At 43.7% G+C, this 25,306-nt stretch overlaps 2 protein-coding genes across 2 annotated transcripts; one reads left to right on the forward strand and one right to left on the reverse strand.

The window, feature by feature from the left end:
- Positions 1-16,679: 16,679 nt before the first annotated feature.
- LOC108028943 (salivary glue protein Sgs-3-like) lies at positions 16,680-17,678 on the forward strand. The gene is made up of 2 exons (XM_017100962.1): positions 16,680-16,707; positions 16,774-17,678. Exons 1-2 carry the CDS (start codon positions 16,680-16,682, stop codon positions 17,676-17,678), a joined length of 933 nt encoding a protein of 310 aa, XP_016956451.1.
- Positions 17,679-22,463: 4,785 nt separating this feature from the next.
- LOC108028941 (uncharacterized) lies at positions 22,464-23,132 on the reverse strand. Its single transcript, XM_017100960.1, has 2 exons — positions 23,057-23,132; positions 22,464-22,991 (listed from the first exon to the last, which is right to left on the reverse strand). Exons 1-2 carry the CDS (start codon positions 23,130-23,132, stop codon positions 22,555-22,557), a joined length of 513 nt encoding a protein of 170 aa, XP_016956449.1. The 3' UTR covers positions 22,464-22,554.
- Between the last annotated feature and the right edge of the window lie 2,174 nt (positions 23,133-25,306).

Consider the following 25,306-nt stretch of genomic DNA (forward strand, 5'->3'; position numbering starts at 1 on the left):
TTCCGGAAATGATGATAAAAAATGGCTGCTGCAGCTGCAGCTGCTGTTCAGCACTCCCTACCTCTCCCTCTCCCGCTCTGTGTGTGTTTATGACATGTGTGCGAGTGTGTGTGAGCGATGGTGTCTCTGTGTGTACAGATAGGAAAATACTAGGCTCTCTTTTGGGTAAATCATTTCATATTGGCTAGTAATTACTAAAAAAAATATATATATATTTTATAAATAATTTGAGTAATTTTCAGTAGCATTTCAGTAACATTTCCATAAATAAATGTAAAATATTTTCAATACTTTTCGAAATCTTCAAGGAAACCTTAAGTTCTTAGTGTTTTCCTTGTGCGCTTTTCATGTGGGTTTGACTTAGTAGCCGTACTCGAAACGCCAGCTGAGGCAGCAGCTAAAATTTCATTGCACTCGACTGCTGTGACTACTTAGCACAAGTGAGCCCCCGAAGGCATCTGGAATTCGTAGGGGTACAGGGTTGTGGACCTGGCTTAAACTTGAACAGGGCTCTTCTCTTTCTTCTTTTTCCATCGAGGAAAATTGGTAGAAAGTCGGGGGAGGGGGAGGGGCAGAAATGAGAAAGCAGGCCAAGACAGCTGCTCATTTCCGCACGCTCAGCGACGATGACTTGGCAATGGAAAGCCGAGGAGAGGGGGTTGCATAATAAGCAACTAAGGCAGCTTAGAACTGTGGCCATGTCCTGCTCTTACAGCGAAAGCCCACTGACTTCTCACAGATGGGGTAAGAAATATAGTGGTGGCTACAGGCTTAGGTTCGCTTTCACGACAAACGGGGTGGAATCTCTGCTAAAAATCGTACCTATTTAACGAGTTATAGGACAACAAATTGGAAAATCACAAGAACAATTTAGTGATGGCCGAAAATACCAATATTTCTTGCAGCTAAAAATCTCCGCTAATAGTCAACATTAAAAAATATTTTTTATTGGGGAACTTTGCGAATTGTGGGTAACTTACGAGTGGAAAATGAGGATTTCGGCTTAAAACATAATACTACATTTTCTTAATGGGTTTTTGATTGTTGCTTTTAACTATTGTGCAATCATGAGTCGATGCCTTTATTACCTATATACCTATGATGCCTATTTGCTTGCCCGCTGCTGTGGGAATGCTCTTGGTTCTACTTTTGCTTTTTGCCCTCGCCCGTGACAGGCACTTTCGGATGCATTCCTCCGCCTTCGGATCTCGCATCCTCGACTGCCACAATAAATGTAAAGTGCTGCCAAGTGTCGGCTGAGTCCACAGCCCCTCTGAGAAGCCACCCTTCTGCGCCCCTGGCCCGCCCACACACATGCATAGATTATTACCTGCCACTTGCCACTTGGCACCTTCTCTTTTTTCTACAACTTTGAAGGAGTTTTCTTCGACATTTTTCTCTCGCCTTTCGACCAAAAAGCTGCCAACACATGTTGAAAAGTTTTCGCTTCGTTTTGCCATTTTTTTGGGCGAGTGTGCGACATGAAAATGCTTTGAATCCATTCAGCAGACAGACAGGAAGGGGCGGAAAGGCCGGGGGAGTGGGTTGGGAAAATTAAATTTGGCAGCTGCTGCCAAACTCTGACTAATTGACATGTTGCATGCTGCAACTCCGAGTGAAAAGTAGTGAAAAGGTGTTGACTGGCGGCTGAGCGACCCGAGAATGTATTTAAGCATTTCTTAGGATTTCAATTTGAAATCTCTCTGGCAACCACAGACACATGGAAGGCGAAAGGGGGCAACGGAGCGCATGGTGCAGAGATTTAACTTTGAATGCCATGTTAATTACAAAACACTAGGCAACTGAGCACAGCATTCGGTTTTAGCAGAGCACTGGAAAAAAGAAGGTCTTGCAAATGAAAAGTACAAGTATGCAGCAGGTTTATTACCCACTGCTTTGAAGTATAATTCGAAATAGTTTCGCTATTAAAAAGAATGTTAAAACATCAGTTTTGTATATTTGAGATACAAAAAATAGCTTTAATTTCGTATTAATTTCGAGCTTACCGAGTCTTAAGTTCTTTTCTCAAGACATGCCTTCTACTTTGTTTTTTAGCTCAGTGCACACCAGTTGAGCGTTCGAGCTGCCATACAACTTGGTTCTGGGCCATAAGCCTCTGCATTAGTCTACCACTAAGCGGCAACACAATGCACTTGCCCACATATCCACAGACAGCTCTCACACATCTGAGAAGCGAGAATTGCGATTCGGGGTTCCTGAAACACTCCCAACCACATGGGTTTCAATTGAAGTACTTTTCGAGACAGAACGGGGATAAGTGGCAAGGCCGAAATGTTTATTTACCAATTTTTTTTGGTCTGCCTACAAAACTCGAGCTTAAACAGAAATTCTGGGGAATTTTTGTGAGATTCTGTTCAGGGAAAAAATTGAGAGTGCTCTTGGTTTGGTGTAATTCAATTAACTAACGCTTTAATTGAATGTTATAGATTTCAAGCCATTTAAAAAAAATTGCTTGCAACAATAAATAGACCACTTCCCAAAATAAACTTGTTTTTCATATTCTATTAGGCATCCTTAGCATCTTCCTTCTTTGCATATCCTAGCTATCCCATCCTGATCTGCTAAGCCCCCTTAATACCCCTTATCACTGCTTTGATTGGCCAGTTTATTGGCTCGGTCGAAGCAGTTTAACCACATTTTGATGGACCAAGAACAGGAGCATTATCGCCAACCAGCTGCGAAAGCCGAAGGCTCAACACCTGCAGGAGTCTTTAGCCGGCAATCCTTAAAGCGCCCCGGAAACTTTTGCAATGTCCTGCGGGTTATTTATGTCCACAGCTTGACTTAATGACCTCCACTGAGGGAAAGGAAGGTCGGTAGTGCACGGGAAATAAAGTGTCGGGGGCCGCAAAAGGGGAAGACAAAGCGAGTGGTTAAGTCAAAAGGCGTTGAAGGCACTTTATGAGCCGGCAGTCTGGGACCCGGCAGCCACATCCGGAATCCTGGATCCCCAATCCTGGTCAGTTGCCATGGACGGCGGACTGTGGACAATCACTGAGCAAATCCCGGCCATTGAAATCAATAAAACTTAACGGCTTCGGACGTCGCAGGACGATGACTACGATTGATGTGCCATAAAAGTCGCAATTGAGTCGCACGCCCGCAGAGAACTTCGGCTTCGGATGACCATCCAGTGGAAAAGCGGGGAAAATCGGGGAAACTCGAGGGGGTGGGCCCGAGGAGGAGGGGTCCGGGATCCGTAGACAGACAAGGATTGGCAAATGGAAACCGGGCCACCGGACGGAAGTGCGTCATCATAAAAAGCTTTCACGGCTCCTGACTTGCGCCAACTGCTTATTGTGGCGCATAATTTATCATTTAACTGCCTTTAATAGTTCCGCCTTATTGAAAATCTTTCAGTTCACAGGGGAGTCCTTAGAGATCCATAAATTCCCATTGCAGTGCACGATGCCGTCGAAATAAAACTTACATAATAAATTAACAGAAAATGATCTAAAAAGGTATGAAAGCATATTACTCTCGCTCCGCCTCCGTCGAGTACGCATTCTTCGTGTTTAATTATATACTCCTAATACTTTATAATGGAAAAGTCCACATGTGTTTCACATTCTGAATCTCTTTTATCCAGCAAGTACTGTGCTATCTTGTGTAACAGCCTCGTTCGTCACACTTTTGACTAATGGCCAAGCAAGTGGATGTGGAATAGCCGAGAAATCGGGGGCTCGGAGCAACCTGACAAATTCACCTGCCAATCCTCCTGATATTTATGATTTTAGCCACAAGATGACTTGCTCCTCGGAATCCATTGATTTTCCTGGTCCTCCTTCTGAGTCCTGGCACAGAAACCGTTCTTGTTAGTGTTGTGTAATCGTGGGCAGGCGACAAGTCAATTTTGGAGACTCCCCAGTTTGTTATTATGGCAGTTGACGAAATTTATGAACTACACATCCGTTTTGCTGTTGCCTTTTCTGTTTACTTGGCTACAATATCCGTTGTGGCCTCAACTCCAACTTGTCTCATTCTTCTCCGGGGCTTTTGTGTACTACTACTATTTCAGGTGAACTTAGCACGTGAGCCAAATGCCAAACGAGGCCTCACCAGACACCTTTATTTGAATATATAATACCATTGCGATAATAAAAATAAACACACTGAGTGACTAAGAAAGCCAAATAATCTGAGGGCCAAATGCAATGGAGTTACTACTATTTGTTTGACAGCGAATTTAATGATCGTAAAATCATTAAAATAATTACATATATTTTTAATTGGACTTTTTCAAAATGCTTTGAACTTTTTAAAAGTCAACCTTCTACACGTTTATTTATCTTATTAAATGCACGTTCTCTTGGCCAAAGTTCACCTTTAGTAGCCCGCAGCCTTGTCGGTTAGTTGGGCAAATCACTGCCAGGCGAAATTCGCAAAATCAGAGGGAATCCGAGACCAGGGCAACGATTTGGCCACAGACAACGGAAAGAAACATAAAACACGAGACAGGATACATGAGACAGCCCGAAGGACATTCACACCCACACATTGATAAGAAGAAAGCCGCGTGTGTGTGCGTACGTGTGCAGCCCATTTGATTGCGGAGATTTACGACATAACAATTTATGGAATGATGAAATGATTTCCCGTGTTTTTTACGATTTCGGCTGGGAGGAGCGGAAATGGAATGGCATTGGAACTCCTATCGCCCACGCAGTTACAGAGAAAGATTTCCCACACATATGATAAGCAAAATTGAAAATTAAAGTTGTTTTTCCTAGGAAGAACCCACGAAATGTGGCTTACAACTTTCTAAGAAATACTAAGCTGCGAAGCCTAAAAGTATGCTGTAAAAATTGTTAAGTTGCATAGTCTGGGGCGTCTTTAAAAGAGTCTTAAAATCGGTGGACTTTTTATCTAGAAATTATTAAAAATTTCAACATAATTCAGTATAACATGTACCTACCAACTTATTATTTGGGTTTCTTTCAATGTACCCACACTTCTGGGCACAGGCATTGCCATATCACGCCTTTGCCATATCATTTCAATCAATTTTGAGTCAAGAATTTCTTTTTCGCAGCTCTCTCTTCGGGAAAATCGAATAAAATTAAAACGTCAGTGGCGTTTGGGGATCGGAATGTGTTTCCTCTGTGTTAGCCAGTGTGTGAATGGCTGTATAATGATATACATGCCACGTATGCAGTACAGGGTCGTGCCTAGTCCACTATCGCCCCCTCTTCCGACCCCGCCCCTCTTGGCCACTCGGTTGCGATGGAAGGCAGGAAGTTCAATCGAATTTCAACGGAAATTGCCGACATTTCATGAGGTGTGAAATGATTTTATTACATCATTACGTGCAGGGAGAGGCGTTGCTTTGAAATCTCCATTCCATTTCCCTTTAGGAAGCCCTTTTTTGCTGTCCTAGTTTGCTTCTTCTTGCACTCCGCACTTTTCACCAAAAAGAAATCCCTGCTGCCGCCATATAGCACGCTTTCCAGCGCTGCGTTGCATGTCGACATTTAATTATGGCCACGTACTGTCCGCCGAGTGTTGCAAATGCTGCACACACGTACACACTTGCCACCAATATTCATTCGGGGCAAGGGCACGCACACACACAAGGGGCTTGTGGCAAGTACAGTGGGTATCAGTTTGGAATCACGTTTTGGTATTCAAAGGCGTGCTTCTATCGTGATTCGTTTTAAAAAATACTACGAATTAAATTAAATTATTTTTAATACGTTTTTATAAATTTTTATTGTTGAAATAAAGTTATAAATTTGTATACAATATGTATTTTTTATGAATGGTTGCTTTAAAATAAAATTATATTTGTTTGCTGCTTTTATGAAAAATGTGGGATACGTTAGGTAATTTTAAAGGATTTCCCAATATAAACTAACTAACTAAATTTCACCTGCAGCATTTGATATTATATGCCCTTAATCGCCAACGGAATGCTGCGATACTCTTTGCAGTTGAACGAATTTCGGTATTATATATTCAATTAACCAGGTACCGCTGGCCTAGAATTGCTGTTCAGCAGGGAAAATATGGAAACAAAATACGGAAAGTGCAGTGGCGAGCAAATGTGTAAATACACGTGGAAATTCTTTACTCTATGGCGCAGGCGAATATTGACACACCAGCGAATATGGAATATATCCCAGGAAATACGGAAATTCAATTTGCTTGTAATAATTTTTATGCTCTGCATTGTGTTCTGGCCAACAAAGTTATGGGGAATCAACCTGAAGTTGGCTCAGGGTAAAATGAGATTTAACTGCCTAGAAATGTTCCATTTTCGCCACTCAATCAACTAAATGAGGCACGAACTGTGGCGAATCCCTGGCTAAAACTCACCAATCCTTCATCCGAAATCCGGATTTGGGATTCCGGAACCCACATTATTCACACATTCGGCTCAACAAGATTGCTGCACTATTTTTGGAGAGCCGAAAGCCCAGGGCTCGCCCAACCGCAGTCACTTTTGCAATTAGAGCGTAATTATTTAATAAACCAAATGTGTGTGCATGTGGCTTTCGTCGAGTGTTTGAGTGTGGGCCATTCAATGAATCGAATCGAATCGAATCAAGTTCGAATGGTTATGGCTGAATGGAAAGTGGCGAAAGCACTTGGCAAACGTGAGTGAATGCGTCTAAATGCGACTAAATGCCAAAAGTATCCTGTCTCACGAAGCTCCGGAAATGGCTGTCAGTTCCATTGGGTCTGGTGGGCCTGTATGGTGGCTGGTCCTCGTCCTTCTTATGCAATTACTGCGGAACTAAATCAGGTCTGGCTTTTGTATCCAAGCCCAGTCATATGACTCTCATTTGTGCTTGAAAGCTAACAAAGCTGTCTTAATGTGTTCTTAAAACTAAGTGACAAGAAAAAATAATGTGTAAAAGTTCGAATTAACAGCAAAGTGTTAGGTGCATTCATCACAGGAAAAACAGAAAAAAAACCATTATATTCTTAAACCTTCCACATTTTTCATTAACTTAATTCAAATTTGCATAAATTTAAAGTACTCGTATGTGTGTGTGGCTTGGGCAAAATAATAACTTTTAAGCCTGCCACGTTGGCAGAGTCTCTTCATTACGATTACAAGTAAATGTATTGAGCATTTCGCTCCGAGTGAGCCGCATTATCCCTCTGCAGGATAATGAAATTTCGATTCCTCTTTCTCCGGATTCGGAGCGGATTCGGACTCGGAAACGCATCCCCTGATTGGCATTCCATTATCTGCATCTCCTCGAGCGTCTCCATTACAGCGGGATCCTTCATTATGCTGATTCCTGGAGCCCGACTCCCGATTCCTGATTCCCGAGTGCGAGTGTTGCGTTTTGGGGTAAATCGTTGAAGGTCGCTGCAGGAGGCGTGTCGCAGGGGGCGGGGCCCTCCTGTGGGCTGGCAGCCAAGTCTCATGTGCATAATTCAAGTTGTTGCACATGCCACACAGGCGGGACACTCGAGAGTCCTGGGCCGGAGTTCCCGGGCCTCGAGTCCTGCGCTGCCAGGATGCCAAGTGTCCTTTGGCAGGCGCAAGATGAAAGCAAAAGGCGGCTGAAATTAAATTAAAATGAAATGCATGCAAAGTGCCACGGCGACAGCGGGAAAAAGAGAAATATGACAGCAGCTGTATAGCCTTCGTCCTATTTTTCACTGGGAAAAACCACGACACCTCTAAAATTAGATACAAAAATTTGAAAATAAAAACAATTAAAAAAATGGTTTTGTATTTCTTGAAAAGTTTTGAACACTCTGGGAACGCAGAGAAATAATAGTACTCGTATAAGGGTTAGAAGCTTAAGGGTGTTGATTTAATTTACGAGTAAAATGTTTATTTAAGACTTACGCAGCTTAGGTCTGAAAGCTTGACTTCAAAGTTTCGGCCATTTATTATTATTTCGACATGCACGCCATATATCGTGTTTTTTCTCAGTACGCTCGAGAGTCCTGAGTGTGTACTTTAAGCTTGCAATTAAATTGCAGGACGAGTCGCACGGGGAATTACGGGGCAGAAAGGAGCAGTGGGGAAATGCATATGCATTGCAATTAAGCAATCAATGGCATAATTATCGACACATGAGAGTCACTCGATTTATTAACACGCCCCGAGCAACGTGCTGCTGCAACAACGAAAACAACTGCAATCGATTGGCAACTTGTTCAATTTAAATGCTCAATAAACAAAGGCCACAAAGAAGGTAATTGCAGAGAATGGGGCTCTGGGCTCAGGGGTCAGGGGTCAGGGGGCCACAAGAAGCCCTTTGCGACCATTTTACAATCGCTCAACAGCCGCAGGCCAGACAAAAACTGTCGCGACGTGAATGCGGCCAAAGAAGTGCTGGCCAAGTGGTAAAGAAGCATGAAAAGCGAAATAAGAATTAAGGGAGTGGGCCAGCGTCGGCCGACATTTAGTGCAATGTCCTTTTGAACAACTAGGATGGCTTAAAGGGAGAAGTCACTTTAAATGGCCTCTGAATAGAAAATAAGGCCAGATGCAGGAGTACAATAATGTATGATTATGTTCTATAGAGCTTAATGGAAGGCGTTGATTAGCTCAGCTAAGTAATATTTTTAATAATCCTCAAACTGGATAAAACTAAAGAAAATATCAAATGAGACTAGAATTTAAAGACTTCGTTTTCTTTACATAATGGTAATCCCTGCCTTGCCTTAAAACCGTTTAAAGGGATTAGAACGGATCGAAATACAAGTGAAACCCGAAGCGGACCTGCTGTTTTGATAAACACAAATGCCTGCTCTCCACGGTCACTTCCTGCGGCTTACTGGGGCATTAAAGACCTCGCAGGACGACACTGGGGGATCAAAAATATCCAGCCAGCTGTTGGAATTGAATTCGAGCCTAAGCCTCGATGGCTTGGCTCTTATCTGTGCTAATTACTAGAGAGCAGCCAGCAGGACTTGACCCAAATGCTGAGGCAGCGATTGATTTTCCAGACCAGTTTTCAGCCGGAAAAGGAGGAGGAAAGGGGTTCTCCAAAGTGCCCCCTGCAAAAGCCATAAATGATGACAATAAAAAGGAAAATATACCAGCCACGCGTTGCAGCTTAGCTGGCGAAAAAAAATGGGAGCCAGGGCTTTCAATTTGATGACAATTCCGCAGATGATTTGACGGTTGCCTCAGCATTTGGCATTTTTTAATATGGTTCTGCTGGTATTTCAGTTTCTGGGCGCATAAAATCAGACGACGGCAGCTGAGCTCATCTCTTTCTCGGCTTTCCCCTGCTTTCCTGGGTTTTCCCGGCCTCGCCCCCTTTGAAGTTGGACAATAACAGTTGCTGGTCTGGCTTAAGTTCCAACCCCCTGAAAAATGCATTCTGCAACCCTCTGCTTTTATTTCATATCACTCGTATTCTTAATCGCATAAATCGTCAAGTATGCGTAATAATCTAATCGTCGTAATTCCTTTTTTGCCGGAAAATCTCAGCAGGAAAATGCGAATATATTTTCCGGGGGAGGAGAGGGGGAGTGGCCTTAGCCTACTTATGACTTGCGGTCCGGGCCAGAATTGAATTATTCGCCCATTCTGTATTTCGCATTTTGCAAATTTTTAAATGCTTTTGATGACATTTTTATTTATACTCTGTGTGTGAGAGTGTGTTTCGGGGATCCCCTTTTATTTATGTGCGGGATTTCTTTTCTCTGCTTTCCCCGCTTTCCCCGCTTAAGAGCCTTAAGTGCCATCTGGGGAAATCATTGAGAGAACATGCCCGAGGTTGGTTTAAATGGAAAATGGCTTTCTGGGAATTCCCGGATCACATCAGCAGTCTTTACGGCTGCGTTCGGTGGGATAATGAGTTAAGATATTCCTTGAAGAAGCTGCTTATCGATAGTAAAAAATAATTATGATTTTTCTACTGGAACATATGTATTTATTTTTGAACAGAATCGAACGGAGCAGAATCCCACCTTTAATCCGTGCCAATTCAAATTAAACTTGCATTCTAATATTCCAGCTCAAAGGATTTTCCCATAATTTGCCGCTCCATCCATTGTTCCACTGCTCTCATAGATTATTCAAACCTTTGTTTAAACTGCAAATGATTTCTTTGCCGTGTTGTATAATTAATTGCAAAACGTTCGATTTGCAACGCTAATTGCAACTTTGTATCCATTGTGCCCGCAGGGGCGTACGAAAAGGGGGTGGCGCTTCGGTGGGCCGAGGCTGGGCGGCGAAAGTGCTGCTAATGATTGGTTACATTTTCCGACTGATATTTTCGGCTGCTCAGTAACAAAGTAAATGAAATTTGGAGCTCCAAATGTGTGTCCCCCCGGGCATTTTGGAGGCACACACGGACAGAGATATCGCTCTCTGTACATTTAACCCTCCGAAAACAGCTCGGTGGCATGCATTTCAGTTGCAATGATTTGTTGACTTTGTCGCTTGCAGCTAATCGAAAACAAATGCACAAAAAGCACGGTACATATCACTAAGGGCAGTCACAGTTCGGGGTGGGCTAATATGGTATTGCTATCCATTACAGCTCCTGCTTAGCTCAAGTCTATATATAAAACCAATTGATATTTTTCAGAAAAAGTGTAGAGGTATAGAATATCCGGATTTATAAAATCATTTTCAAAAAAAATGAACAATCCTTAAAATATATTTCATACAAACATATTTATGAGCCTGAAAAAATATGTCTTTGTCACAAAACAACATTTAATTCGTATATTCCGTACCGAGCTCCAATTGTATGCCATTTTGTTCTACCTATTCATCTGGCAAACATTTATTTTGCGACTAATTGCTAGCTCTTCTATTATTGTGACCGCAGCTGTTCATGCATGATGTATCTGAGCAGACAAGGGCATTTTTGCCACGCGTTGATTTTGGCTCATAATTAACGCAGAACTTTGGCAAATTGGCAAACAGGACGGCAAGGACACTCGCAATGTCCAAGACAGACACGTCGAATGAATGACAATTACCTTTGTGTACGAGTGCCAATGGCAGTTTTTAGATTGCAGGACACGGGATGTGGGGGTGTTGTTCGAATGAAATATAAATATTCCAATTACGCTTCGGAGTTATATGTAGCCAGAAGGGCACGCGAGGGGAGTGTACACTGTACAGTGTACACAAATCAGCGGCCAAAATGGGCCAGATGACAAAAGCAAAAATTCAATTAATATGCTAAATGTAAATTGATATTCTACAATGCATTTACAATGATTACACTTGTTTGTACTTGTGTTTTTTTAATCGAAATCATTATGTGGTCCATAATACGGTTTGTCTGCCCGATGAATATAATACGCTCAAAAGCATACTACAACAAGGCGGCAAAAACTGCCGAATTTCCCATTCAGAGCTTTTCCGCTTTCCGCGCTGGCCACTTTTGGGCGCTTCGAATTTTAATAGAATTAAGCTAATTGCCATAGAAAAGCCGCCTGGCCGCGCCCCCGGCGCAAATGCCAAAGCGAATGAATCAAATGAAATGGGCAAACTGATTGAAAACTGATTGAAACTCGGTAATGTCGAAATTTTCCCATATTTGCGGGTCGAAGGGGGTGTTCTGCAAAGAAATTTCGCTGGTTTACTGCCAAGGAGGGGTTTTGGTTCGGGAAATGGAAATACAATACTGTAAGCTTGGTATTAAACATGGTCACTTAAATACGCAGAGAGGCATGCGTATTTTATTCTTTATGTTCTCATCAAAATAATTAATAATATCCTTCGATATATTACACTTCCTCTTCAAATCAAAAAAGGTTTATGGGAACTCCTTGCCTCGAAAAAACATGCATGGCACGGACCAAGCTGAGCTCAGCAGAAAAAGAAAGACATTCTCCTTCAGCCAGTGCTGTTTGGCCAACCTCCCCGCTCGCCCCTAGATTTATTGAAAGCAAATATTTTTGCAAATTACATTTTGAAGGCTGAGCCGGAAAGACGCGGCTCCAATAGCCAAATTCTCATTTCGCAGGCGAATGTAGAAGAGTCAGAGATCCATGGCAGAAGCAATTTGTTTGATTAATTTGAGCAGCGGCCGAGGGGGGTTGGGCCGACCTTCATTATGTAAATTGTATGCGAAATTTAAATAATCATCTACAATTTAAATGCACAACAACACTTAGGGCCGGGCCCGACAATTAATCGCTGAGACACCACACCCCACTCCTGTATCTGTTCACAAAATATGCCAAATGTGCGCCTTATGTTCATTTTCTATTTTAAGACAATAATATATATGGCTGCCTGTTGGCATTAACTGCCTACGCACATTCGTAGTATCTGCCAGTATCTGTTTCCCTCGTCTGCGTGTGCCATAAATAATTATTCATATTTGTTAAAATACACACAGAATTTAATTAAAAATTGCTTCGCTCCGACCGAAAGGGGAGTCATCATCTCCAGCCCCGGCGCCAGCTCCGTTTCCATCTCCATTTTCATTGGCATAATTCCCTTTGTCCTCTGGACACTTCCTTACACTTGTTTCCCCCTTGTTTTTGTTTGCCGGAGAACGATGAAGTTGGTCCAGTGGAGTGCCATTGCCATTTTGGCTCATAATAAAATTAAAACGAAATGAAACGAGATGAAAAAGTAATAAAGTCCTTATGGAAAATGCCAGCCAAGATGGTCAAAGCTTCTGTTTTAGCTTTTACTTCGGTTTTCCACTGCCACTGCTACTGCCGGTGGCTTTTGGCTTTCCCCTCCCATTGCCATTTTCCATTTCCCGCTTCTGTTTCTGTTATTGCCCTGGCTTTAACATCATCCCCTTCTGTTCCTGCCATGGCTACAAACATTGAATAGATGAGAGGACAGCAACAGACGGTAATGATAAATATGGGGGAGTGATGTCGTACAGACGGCCAACCCTTTGGTTCGTACTCAGTAAATATTATCGAAATAGTACAGGGTCCATTCGAACCGACCTCTTTTCGGTATGATGTATCAATATTACATTAAATCTTCATCAAAACACTTCATATCGAAGACATATCCATCATTTCTTTACTAAAATTTAAGACACCAATAAATATTTGCATACAGTAATGTCAACATAAGATTATTATCACAAGTGTAGGTATCTGTTAGATATCATATCTATCTTCCACATCCTTGAAATGGTTTTTTGTGATCCTATTCTACATGGTGTTTTAATAGTTGTCGCTCTTAAAGAAACCGTTCCCCCTGCACCCATTAATAATTGTTTGTTGCTAGTTAGGGCCGTACTGGCCTCAGCTTGTCTTTGAGCTTTTGTGCACAAATTTTTGAAATGCCGAGCCGTGTCCTTCACTCCGTTCTCGTGTCTATCTGGGGGGATTCCCGCTTTCAGTTCCCGGTTTTTCGGTTTGGGGCTTGGGCTTCGGTCTGGCTTCTGCCTGCGCATAATTAAGCGGGAATCGCACTCCATTGTGAAATATACTTGGCCATTGCATTTAAGTGTTTCGCTCGTAAAAGCTCCGAAATGGGGATCCGGAATGAAGGGTTCCCGGGGACGAGGTGGAAGGGGACGGGGGACGGGCTGCCAGACAGTGAATTCATTAAACCATTAGACAGACTCCGGCTGAAATGGAGGCGATTAACGAAAGACGCTTTCCGGCAAAGAGCTCCCAAGCCCGGCGTACAAATCAAACGGAAATCAAAACCCAAACAAGTAAATCAAGCAAATCCAGAGGCCCCGAGAGTCTCGGGGGGCGTCCCATGGAAAAGTGGGCGGCACCGACAGACATACAGCCTGCGTCATCGGAAAATTGTTGCAATTACGTCGTAGTAAGCAACCAACAATGAGTGGAAAAGCGGAAGGGGAGGGGAAAGCACGGGCTGGCTGGGGAAAAAGCGAAGCTGCCCGGAATTTCCATAAACACAATGCCGAAATGATGCCCTGCGACCATTCAAATTCGAATCGCCCTGGGTTTCGAAAGAAGCACACTTGTCAAAGAGCCCGTGCACCGCAGAAAAAACCGAGTTACTCCTACCCCTAGATGTACGATATCACAAGATCCCCGTACGTTTATTTTAAATTTCTTATAGATGGGTGAGGCTAGATTCTTTTCCCCATCCCATACAAATATGGAGTATAATGCATGCTCTGATATACTCAAATATCTGGGTTGTTATAGTAAGAGATTCCCCTTTTGAGCAGTGTAATTTTGGGACCACTGGCTGTGGCAGAAAATGCCGTTTGCCGCCAGTTGTTGCTACGGTAAATATGGGCGTTAGCCACCCCCTGAACGGAGGGTGGTGGGGGCGTGCCAAGGGGTGCATACATTTGCGTGATTTACGAGCTGTCTCATATAGGCCGACGGACCTGATCCGCTGGATATGACGATGATGATGACGACGATGACTGTGACCAAACTCCCGGATCAAAGAAAGCTGTCCCCATCGAATGGAACATACGGCGTGACACGGGCTGATTGAAAAGGGGTCGCTTTGCGGAGGTATTATGATATTAACAAACGTTTAGAAGCCCTTCTGGTGATACAAATACTGTTTAAATAGTTAAAAACAATAGTTAAAAAACAACAGTTGAAGTTCTATTAATACAAATAAATAGAGCCCCGAGTTATCTAGAACTATATGGTTTTAGAGGAAGTTGGAAATGCTTTTCCCGGCTTTCACAGGCTCTGCGTGCTGTGATTGGCCATCTCTAGTTGCGTTATGACCTGGCGCACAATGGCACAAAGTTGTCAACGCAATCAGCAGCCCACAGTTGTTGCTACTCATGTTGTTCGGCCCTTGTGTTAGTTGTTGCAGAACAAAAGTGTATGGGACAAGTGGACAGGGGACAGTGTGCCTCATCGAAGGAGGAGCTCTGGAGATGAATGAGTGCGTCATGCTGGGCGAGTGGGCCAGGACGGGAGGCTGGTTGCCTGGGTGGTGCAGTTACGAGTTTCAAATTGAATTGTTGGCAACACGTGACCGGGCGGACGCCCCGTCAATAAAGTCGGAGTGAATGACAGGCCTACAAACAGTCCACAAGTGGCCTCCGCCCGAGTCCCCCCATCTCCCACATGCCCACACCGCCTTGATGAATGGCATATTAAAAACTGTATAGCAAATGGTATCGCCTTTTGTGGTTTTTTCTCCAGTCGCTTTTTCGGGGTTGACCGACCAGCGAAACGCAAAATGTAATTTGCGTAAAATGAGTGCGGAATTTAGGGGGAGAGCTCAGCTAGTTGATGTTTTGTAAAGGAGTGGTTGGTGTTCCAATTTTAGCCGGGAGCAATGCACTGCTGGAAATATTTACGCAACGCTTTTGCTGTGATAAATTATAATGGTCATAGGTCATAAGTAGACTACGATATATTGTACTCAATAAAATTATACAGATATAATATTTTTAAATTTATTTACAATATTGTATTAATATTTAATTGAGATCGTGAACAAATACAAGTGTACTTGGAACTTACTTAGCCCTTTATTTCAGGGGTACAACAATTACTTGTGCTTAGGATATTTTACCTTGTTCCAATTGATTTCTTTACTGCTTCAGTGAGTCCTTTAATGCATCCACTTTATTTGTATTTCCTTTTTTGCGGTGCACACTAGCCTGCACGCATTTGTCGAGTGCCTGGCGCAATCAATTCCCAAATCGCATTATGCCGCTGCCAGAAGCGAGAGTCCTGAGGAAAATTGCTTGGTGGCTTTTCCCTGGGAAAGTGGAGAAGGCGGGGGAGGCCGGGAAGTATCTAAAGGGGGAGGAGCACCATCGCCATCGCCACCGCCATCACCATCGCCGCCATCGACATCCTTCACAGCATTTGGCATTTTATGTGCGTCAACATCAGCAAGTCGCCAAGTGCATTGCGTGCCAAATAGTTTACGTGTCAGTGGCGACAAGAGTTCTCGATGGTCCGGAGTTGGGTGGCTACCAGGATGGGTTCGGAAATTTGTGGCGGTGGCGCATCTGCGATGTTGCGGCATTGAGGCTCTGCCCGTGGCAGATGCATCCCAAGCCCAATCCCCACTACTTTATGGCATTTTGTTGCCCGTTTCTAGTCATCGCGGCATTGTCCGCACGGCGATTCCCCCCAGCATGCAAATGCGAGTGCCAAGTACTCGATTCCTCAGATCGAAGACTGTTTGTAGACCGACTTTGTTGTGCCCACAAAATAGCAGGCGAACAGCACTTTGTTGCGCAGTTCTTGAATTAAAATTGCAGCTTATGGTTAGCTGACTAGTTTTACTCTTGCGGCCAGGAAATTGATGACACAGTGCATTCGATGGCAAATATCGATACCTCTTTCTCAGGCTTTGCTGCTTTCATTTTGCAGTTAAACTCATTTTTTTCTACTTTTCTATCGAAGATCATTCTAAGCCTTTTCTTTTTACTACTGTAACTTCCATTATTGCCTGCAATCAGTACATATGTTTTAATGAAGCTTTAAACCCTTCCGACACAAGTCACAATATAGTAAAGAATTATATGTACAACTGCCTTATAACAACTTTTTAAACAAAAACCCATGCACGCGACAGCAAAACCAGCACGAGGCGTGTGCGCAACCTTGAACTTGTGCAAACTTCGTATCAGTTGAAGGCTAAAATTAAGCCGCAGGTGGATCGCATCGATCGGAACCAACGTGCTGATTTATTTTTAACCCCGACTTTAGGGAACGCGAGTGCCTATAAAACGGGATCCAAGAACCGCTGAAGACAGCAGTCAGCGGCTCAGCTTTCTCTAGAGAACTTTGTTGCACCGCCAAAAGAAAACAAAATCAACATGAAGTTTACTCTTTTCGTTTTGATTGGTAATTTTTTGGAAGCTCTGTTTTTACCCATTTAAAATATTATAATTTCCTTGCAATATTATTCAGCGAGTGTCCTGCTGATCGACTATGCGAGTACCACGCTAGAGTGTGGTTGCGAGGACCGCACCACAACAACATTGCCACCGCCTTGTCTCACAACCACTACGACGGCTCCTCCCCCACCATGCGAGGAAACAACAACGACAACAAAAACCACAACTAAAAAGCCAACCACCACAACAACAACTGAAAAGCCAACCACCACAACAACAACCACAACAACTAAGAAGACTACCACAACAACAACAACAACAACGACAACAACAACAACCACAACTAAAAAGCCAACCACTACAAACACAACTGAAAAGCCAACCACCACAACAACAACTAAAAAGATAACCACAACAACAACCACAACCACTAAAAAGCCAACTACCACAACTGAAAAGCCAACAACAACCACAACCACTAAAAAGCCAACCACCACAACCACAACTGAAAAGCCAACCACAACAACAACCACAACCACTAAAAAGCCAACCACTACAACTGAAAAGCCAACAACAACCACAACCACTGAAAAGCCAACCACCACAACAACAACGACCACAAAAACGACAACGACTACGTTGCCCCCAACAACTACAACAACAGCCACAACATCAACAACCACAACCACTACTCTTCCCCCGACAACGACAACTACTACACTTTCCCCAACAACAACAACAACAACGACCAGGAGGACAACAACAGAGAAGCCTAGGACAACAACAACAACCACCGCGACGCCGAAGACAACTACCCAGAAGCCCGGATGTGGTTGCAAGCCATGTGGTCCCGGTGGCCAACCGTGCCCGGGATGCCCGAGTCGGGAGAATCTGTGCCAGGACTTGCTCAGCCTCCTGAAGAGTCTGGAGAAGAAAGTCAAGCAGTGTGTCTGCGGACAACCTCAGTGGATGTTGTAAGACAAAGCACCACCCGCAGAAGGAAAGACAACCAACGAATTAAACGGCAGTGGTGAAGTTCAATCATCATCTGCACCTATTTTGCCTAGTTTTATTGTTATCTACTGAATAAATTTGTACAATTAGTTACGTTTTGCATAGTAACTTGGTGGTTTTTACTTGGATATGTATTACAACATCCACAAGCTTTAATAATTGTGAGCTCCAGCTACTTGAAGCAAAAGCAACACAAGATCATTTTTTTCGCCTCGAAAAATAACTATTTTTATCCACTTATCCATCCGTATTTTCCCTTTTACTGTCTCATTTGTCGTCGTATCTCCGTTTCCATTGACATCCTTTGCTCGAACACTTGCCAAAATCCATCATCATTGAATGTCACATCATCATCACCATTGACATCTACTCCATGGATACAGATCCACGCCCCCTCCGAATCCATCTCTATTCATCTGTCGCCTTCAGTAAGCGTGCACGTTTTATAATTCATTTGCAGTTCCTTCAACAATTTCGTGAATATTTCATTTGGTTTCGTGTGGAACAATTTTTACAGCTCGTTTGTCACTTTCCCACCTTGTACCGCCCACTCCCCCACATTTCCCACGCTCTCGCGCATTTTCCACGACTGAGAACCGCATGCAGTCTGCATGAATAATGCAGTGATCCGATCTGTGGGCGGAATCTGTCACAGATACTCCCAGATACCCAGATACTCACCCGCTGAACTCCGAGCATGTGCATACTTATGCATCCGTCAGGTACATTTGAATTGACTCGGTTTATTCAGCGGCAAGAAGCAAAGACGATTAGCTAATTGACTAATTGTAATTGTATTCATTGGGGGACGGCTGGGGGCAGGTGGTCAGATATTGGGCATTCATAGTCTATCAATTAATTAGGATTCCGCTTGGGTTGGTTGATTGAAGAGCAGGGGCTTCCTAGTGCTAAATACGTAATATGATTTTATTGTTTATTAATGAATGGTGACAATTTTGTGAAGCCTGTTAGAACTTAATAAGCATACATAGTTCTGGCGAGAATTTATTTTGATTACAACTCGACCATCAAATTGCTGTTGGGTTATACTTACATACATGGGTGCTACATTGAATTACAGCCTATGCACCGGCACTTAGTCATAACCTAACCAAAAGTCCTTTCATAACTAATTTTCTCTCTGAGGACTCACCTTTTAATTTTTTTAGGTGATAATGTAATTACCAATTTTGCAAGGCTTCCTGCTTCTGTCTTCTTTATTCAGTCAGTGTGATTTGCAAAAACGAATCCAATCCATTAGGCGACCACCTTCATAAATAGAGACCCGAGCCTAGACCTTCCCGGACTTCTCTGGCATATGGAGCCCAGAGTAGGAGCATTCCATCCAGCTCGGATTATTGCGAAGTGCAGCACACTCCTGTGATTTCTGAGCCAATCACAGTGGCAGATGCACAATCCCGGACCCGAATCGAGTCGAACCGAACGGAGCCCCTCTGGCAATTTTACTCCCGCCTCCAATTGCCTTCTCCCAAAACTTTTCATCCTCCTACCAATCTTCAACACTTAAAAAGCTGAGTTTTCAAGCCAAAGAGCAAGGTTTTTGGATTTTTCGGAGGAGATATATCTTTAATTATTATTTTTATCAAAAATCAAAAGACATAGAAAATGTGTATTTTGTTAATAGCATGGTTAGGACATTATTTATTTACCCACACCTCCTCCCTTTTCTTGCAGTGCTGATCGCCTTCACTGCGTCGCCTTGATTTTCCAGAGTCGCCCTCTTACTTTTAATTTCGAATGTTGGCTAAACACAAAGTTTGTCATGGCTTGCCAAAAGGCTTCTCGTTCCTGCAACTTCTTGCCACTGCTCCTGGCTTCTCTGCCTCCCCCATCACCATCTTCACTCGAACTTTCCTGGTTTTTGGGGGTTCCGAAAGGGGTTTCAGAGGTGGTTCATGTGTAATGCATGTGGCTGAATAGGACCAAAAACCTCCAGCAAATGTCGATGGCTGTCAACGCAACTTCGATGCGGAGACAATGTAACTCAAAGCTAGACACAATGTTGCCGGCTCCAGGGGCGGGGAAAAGGGGGGTTGGTACAGGCCCCCTGTGCAACAGAAACTGCAATGACTGAACGATTATGCCAATGGCAGGCCATGTCTAAAGCAAACGATTTGTCACAGTGCCAATGGAGTTGAGTCGAGCTCTGTGCCGGAGTTGAGTTGCGTACTTCTGCGGAGTTGGTTGTGGGGCATCGGGTTTTATTGCCAATAACAGGGGCTGACGAGGGGGCAGTGGGGCACCGGGGATGCAGAACCGCAAACACTTTACCCCAAAATGCGGCGGAGGGAAAAGTTGCAAAGGGAGCTTACACTTCAGGCACAAAACCTTCGTTTTCCCTACAGTTTTAGGCAGCAAGTATCGTAAATTATAATGTTAATATTTTTCCTACACGCACTATAAACTTCAAAGATAAATAAATAATATGGATAGATAGATAGATTAGGTAGATTTTCAATTTGCAAAGTAAATCCATGTTGTTGAAATCATTTTTGTTTATTTTGGGTCTTAAGCTTTAGATTTAAGGCAGCCTGGCCACAACGAAAAATATTTAGGCTTTGCCAAAGCACTTAACAAATAATTTTTTAGCATGGGTAAGCTTTCATTTAAGATTAAGAACCCCTTTTTGTCAGTGCACTGCGCCCAGCATGTGGGCGGGTTTTTGTTGAGTGGCCAGCCCGCTTCGATTTGAAAACTCCAGCTGCGACAACTGCAGGGGAGTCCTTCGCTCTCCGTGCACCGTGCTCCGTGCTCCCTGGACTCCCTTTGCCAGCTACTCGAACATGACACCAAGTCCAAAGTCGCTGGCTGTTCATCCTTTTCAGCCCGCCGCCACTCCCCCCACTCCAGCGCTTTTCCCTTTCGGTTGTCCTTGCCTTTGCCCAGCTGCAAGTGACAGTAATTGTTTTATTGACATTGATTGACATGGCAGGGGGGTGGAAATGCTCGAGGGGGCTGGGCCACGGAGCAGGCAGCATCCTGTGGGTTCAGGAGCGGGGGACGGCAGGAGCCGGAGCAGCCAAGTCAAGCCAAAGACAAACTGCAATGCCAAATGCGAATTTCAATCCCAATTTTTGTATCTTCCCCTCCGCGCCGAGAGGTCCCCGCCACCCTCCACTCGGAGGAGCTCAAAAATGAGCAAAGGATTTCAATTTCATTTTGATGGATCGCCCTTACCCACCCACTGCTCAGCCCCCTTTCCTCGATTCATGCACTTTTTGGCTTTCCCTTGCCTTTGTTTACCCTTGTAAGCTGCTGATTAAACCATGCAATGTAGCAGCTTCTTTTGGCCTCTCCTCCCACCCCGCCCGGTTTTCCTTCTCCGGCTTTTCCAGCTCCTCCAGCAGCTGGTGGAAAAACAACACATCAATTGCCGGGTGTGCCGGCACAATGAATGTTGTGTGCCATTGTAGGAAGACAATTGTTTGATTTTCGATATGTTCTTGGAGAGGTGCAGTGGAAAAATTACCTTTCGAGTAGCTGTAGGAGTTTGTGGCTTATTTGGAATTGTTGGGAACTAACAAATTGAAGATGCCCATAAAAATAAGCCTCAAAATGTTTTTATCTTATAGAAAATTCCCAGTGATTAGTTTTAGTAAATAATTTTCGTACTTCAAACATGATATAAATAAAAATATGCACTTTGTATTAGCCCATAACGTTAAGATCTTTATTTCTAGTGTCGCGGAAACTCTTGGTTCGGCTGCTGCTGCGAGTGCGGATGCGGATTAGTCCTTGTGTAATGCACATCAATCCCGAAGCCAGACCCTGAAAATATTGGGGCAAGGCTAGCTTGTGCACCCCGCCATCCATTTTCCATTTCCCCTTTCATTTCCATTTGTTGTCATGGCAGCTATGACTTGGCTCCTTGCTTCTCCTCTTGTTTTTCATATTAATTATGAAAGCGCATTTGGTGAACGGGAAATTTATTTGGCTTATATTTCGATTTCGGTTTCGGTTTGTTTTCTTTTTCTCTGCTTAGATTTTCCTCCTCTTTCGCAATATTATTTTCCTGCCATTTGCGGATACTCAGGGGAGCAAGAGGTCGAATTGGATGTGAAATGTGATGCTTAATTAGTTTTTATGCTGCTGCCGGGTGATTACGACGATGATCCTGAGATCCCGATGATGACGTCAATGAAAATGGCAAAAATGGTAAGCGGAAAAACTAAGTTTCCACGAGGCTGGTTCCTTTGGCCAGGCCTTTAAGCGGATTTCCATCGAACTCATAATGAGTACAGAATTTATCAATCTTTCTGGTAACAGAGATCGAAATTCTCAAGGCATAGGGATTTACTTTTGACCGGTTCTGCCACTGCTCAACTGGCTTCAAGTTCTGTCACCACGTTATGCCTTTTGATCTTTTGTTTATGCCTTTGATATGGCACCAGAAGGGCAACGAACGATAGTTTTATTTGTAGACAAAGACAGTTTATTAGATAAGATTATTCAATGAAGACGATCCAACCCCTAACGAAAACTTATTCGATTACGGACGGGCTCGACGGCTTGGTGGAAACCTCAATAGTATTCGAAAGGTTTGATCCGTTAATGACCAGAAAATCCATTATACCCTGAACGACAAATATGCTGTGGCCGTGAAAAGGTGCGGATCTGTAGCCAAAGACCCATAATTTAAGTTGAACACCCAAAGTCGAAAAGCTTGCTTAACTTTAAGTCAGGAGCTTGCAACGTAGTCAGGCTGTAAGTGTTTAAGGAAAGACTAAGTTTTGCTGATACCCGAATCGTTTAATATGTATATTAAAACTGTTGCTGAATATCAATTTAGTTATTTTCTTTGAGCCGAGCGTTTATAGTTTTAACGGGCCACGAGAACCTCGTACTTGTCATACTTGGCCGTGCTGCCTGCCACGAAGCAGGCCTTAGAGCCGAGAATCAGGGTTCCAGGGAGCTGGCCAACAGGCGTTATAGCACGGCAGACGTAAACCGGCTCGTCAATGGTCGAGGTTCCAGCGGCTACCAAGCCCCTCTCGTACTTCCCATCGTGGCTGGTTATCCACACCAAGGAGGAGTTGCTCGACGTCAAGATGTCGTAGAACTTGGTACCTTGATAGGCATAGGTGCCGTTGTGCCACGTGATCCAACCGGTCTCTGCCACCACCTGGACGGGGAACACGCCGGCGTACTTAACGCGTCCTACGTATACGTAATATCCCTTGGTTGAGACGCCACCCAGTACAGCGCTCGCGGGAAAGGGCAGCGAGAGATTGCCAGCCACCCAGGTGTGCTCGGTATCTGGAGATACAATCTGGTACATTTAGTCCGAATGCAAAAGGTGCCTTCAGTGCCGGGCAACTCACCAAAGTCTTCTGGATTGGCAAGAGCCACCGGGAACAGGGCCAGTAGAGCCACCACCAGACCAAGAACTTTGACCATCTTGAAGTTATAACTGCGATATTTACGACTCCGCGCTTTTTATAGGCAAAATTCTTTGTTTACAAATGGGCTTATCAGAAGTGAGCAATCAGTTCTTTTGATATTGCAATTCAAAGCTATCATATATTATGCGAGTCGTATCGTATTTAAAAAGTCTATAAATATATATAATTTACAAGGGCAATGTTTGATAAATATTGAAACTGTGACCAAGCCCGTATCTGTTTTTAGTTGTAAGCGAACTCTGTGAGCATTAGTTAGTAATCAAATAATTAGTTTCACATATTCCGAGAAATGTGCCGTAACAACTTAATAAGGGCTGTCTGGTTTGTGCTTTGTGTATTTATTTAAATGTAGTCTCAGCCTTGTGCAAAAATACTGCCTGACACACACAAGAAGTGCAAAAAGATCTGCAGTCGACAACAACTTTGGAAAACTGATAACGAACGGCAACAGGAAATGTCGAGACCAGGCAACAACAACTGCAGGAAAGGGGGTGGAAAATGGAAAACTCTGGTCAAGCTGGCAAAGGAAAACCAGCCGTGTACAGCGAAAGAAAAGGAGTATCTTAAAAATCGTAGACAAATTGTGGGTTTCTATAAGTTAGTCAATAACATCGTCTAGTATCATTTACAGCTGCAGCATAGATATACGTAGACTAATATGAAAATAAAAAATTTATTTAATTCAATTATATATCCAGATTTTTCTCTTAGTGTAAAATCCCGGTGGCAACGATAAAGTTGCAGTCTGGTCCGCCATAACTTGAGTGCATAAATCTTGGCCAGGTTTTGTGTGTGGCCGAAACACCCTCTGTCGAGCCCCTTCACCCCTGGAGCCCCACACGAGGTGACATCCTTGGTGACTGGCACATTAAAGTAGCCAAAACTCAGCTCTACGCCCCGCCGCCCCGCAATTTCAGTGTCTAGTGTCCAGACACTGCATAATAAATTGCAGCCGTAGTGTTATAAATATTCGGAGGCCCCTGAGTCCTCATAGACCCCATATTCCCTATCTCGCCTCCTTACTTCGATTGGGATCTTAGGCAACAATTTCGCACATGGAGATTAAAAGGACACAACTGAAATGCTGACGCAGCTGATAGAAATGGGAAAACAATAAAAACGTAATGCAGAGACATTTTTATGTCGTGGAGGGGTGTTGGAGAATGACGAATACCCTGTACGTGGGCACACTTGCAATAAAGTATTTATATTAAATGTATATAAACAACATACAACTCAAATCAGCCTGATATTCTTGAAATCGAATAAAATGTTATCTTGGGATACATTACATTTTTTTATTGAAAAAAAACATATTTTCGTATTGAATGATCCCAAGATTTTTCTCTGTGTTCCAATGACATGTTGCATAGTTTCAGGTGGCCAAAAAACTGCTAACTGGAAAACAATAATAATGCAGTTGCTGTCGCCCCTTCTCACCACCCTCCGATCTTCAGCAGTTAGTGGACAATCCCATTAGGGAAAACGGGCTGAGTGGTGGGGCTTTCCACCGTGCCGCCGAATATGCGGCGACAACAATAAATTAATGCTATTTATTGCCCCGATAAGAAGGGGACAGCCGCAGGCCTAGGGACCTGGCAGGGAATAGCGCAGGGTGTCAAGGGTGCGTCCCCTTTTTGGCGACTCCAGCGTCGTGTGTGGGCTTGTCCGGAATGTGATAGATAAGGGTAGCCCCTTAAAACCCACCATTACCACGCAATTTTCCCTGCAAAAATTTGTCCCCTGGAAATTTACGAGGCTCCGCATGCAGTGCAGCCGAATAAAAAAGGTACACATCGCCAGGGCCCAGCCCCGGCCATCCCTAACCCCTCCAGCCAGCAGATAAGCCGACTTACTTACCATTTAATTAGGGCCTCAACGGGCATTAGGGTGAAAATGCGCCAAAAGCAACTTGAGGCACGCCCCCTGTCTGGCCCATCAAAATGCCTTTTTAATTAAAACCCGAAGCGGGAAAGCCAGCAGTGAGACAGGAAAATTCTCGCCGCCAAATGATGTGTGAGAAGTCGATAGAGAGCGACGGCGGGCGTTAAATCACAATGGCAAACAGGAAGTCATGGAAAAAATAAAAGTTCCGGCTGGCTCAGGGGGAGGGGAAACGCCACCCGTTTTCCCAAAAACGCCAGGGGTGCATGCAAAACGCTGCGGAAA

This window comes from Drosophila biarmipes, chromosome 2L, assembly GCF_025231255.1.
Source record: "Drosophila biarmipes strain raj3 chromosome 2L, RU_DBia_V1.1, whole genome shotgun sequence".
Taxonomy (NCBI): domain Eukaryota; kingdom Metazoa; phylum Arthropoda; class Insecta; order Diptera; family Drosophilidae; genus Drosophila; species Drosophila biarmipes.

Excerpts from the sequence above, each read along its gene's own strand:
- LOC108028941 (XM_017100960.1), bottom strand. The coding sequence starts at position 23,132 with ATGGTCAAAGTTCTTGGTCTGGTGGTGGCTCTACTGGCCCTGTTCCCG. Across the intron at positions 22,992-23,056 it reads TGCCAATCCAGAAGACTTTG|ATACCGAGCACACCTGGGTG; the intron begins GTGAGTTGCCCG and ends TTGTATCTCCAG.
- LOC108028943 (XM_017100962.1), top strand. The coding sequence starts at position 16,680 with ATGAAGTTTACTCTTTTCGTTTTGATTG. Across the intron at positions 16,708-16,773 it reads TACTCTTTTCGTTTTGATTG|CGAGTGTCCTGCTGATCGAC; the intron begins GTAATTTTTTGG and ends AATATTATTCAG.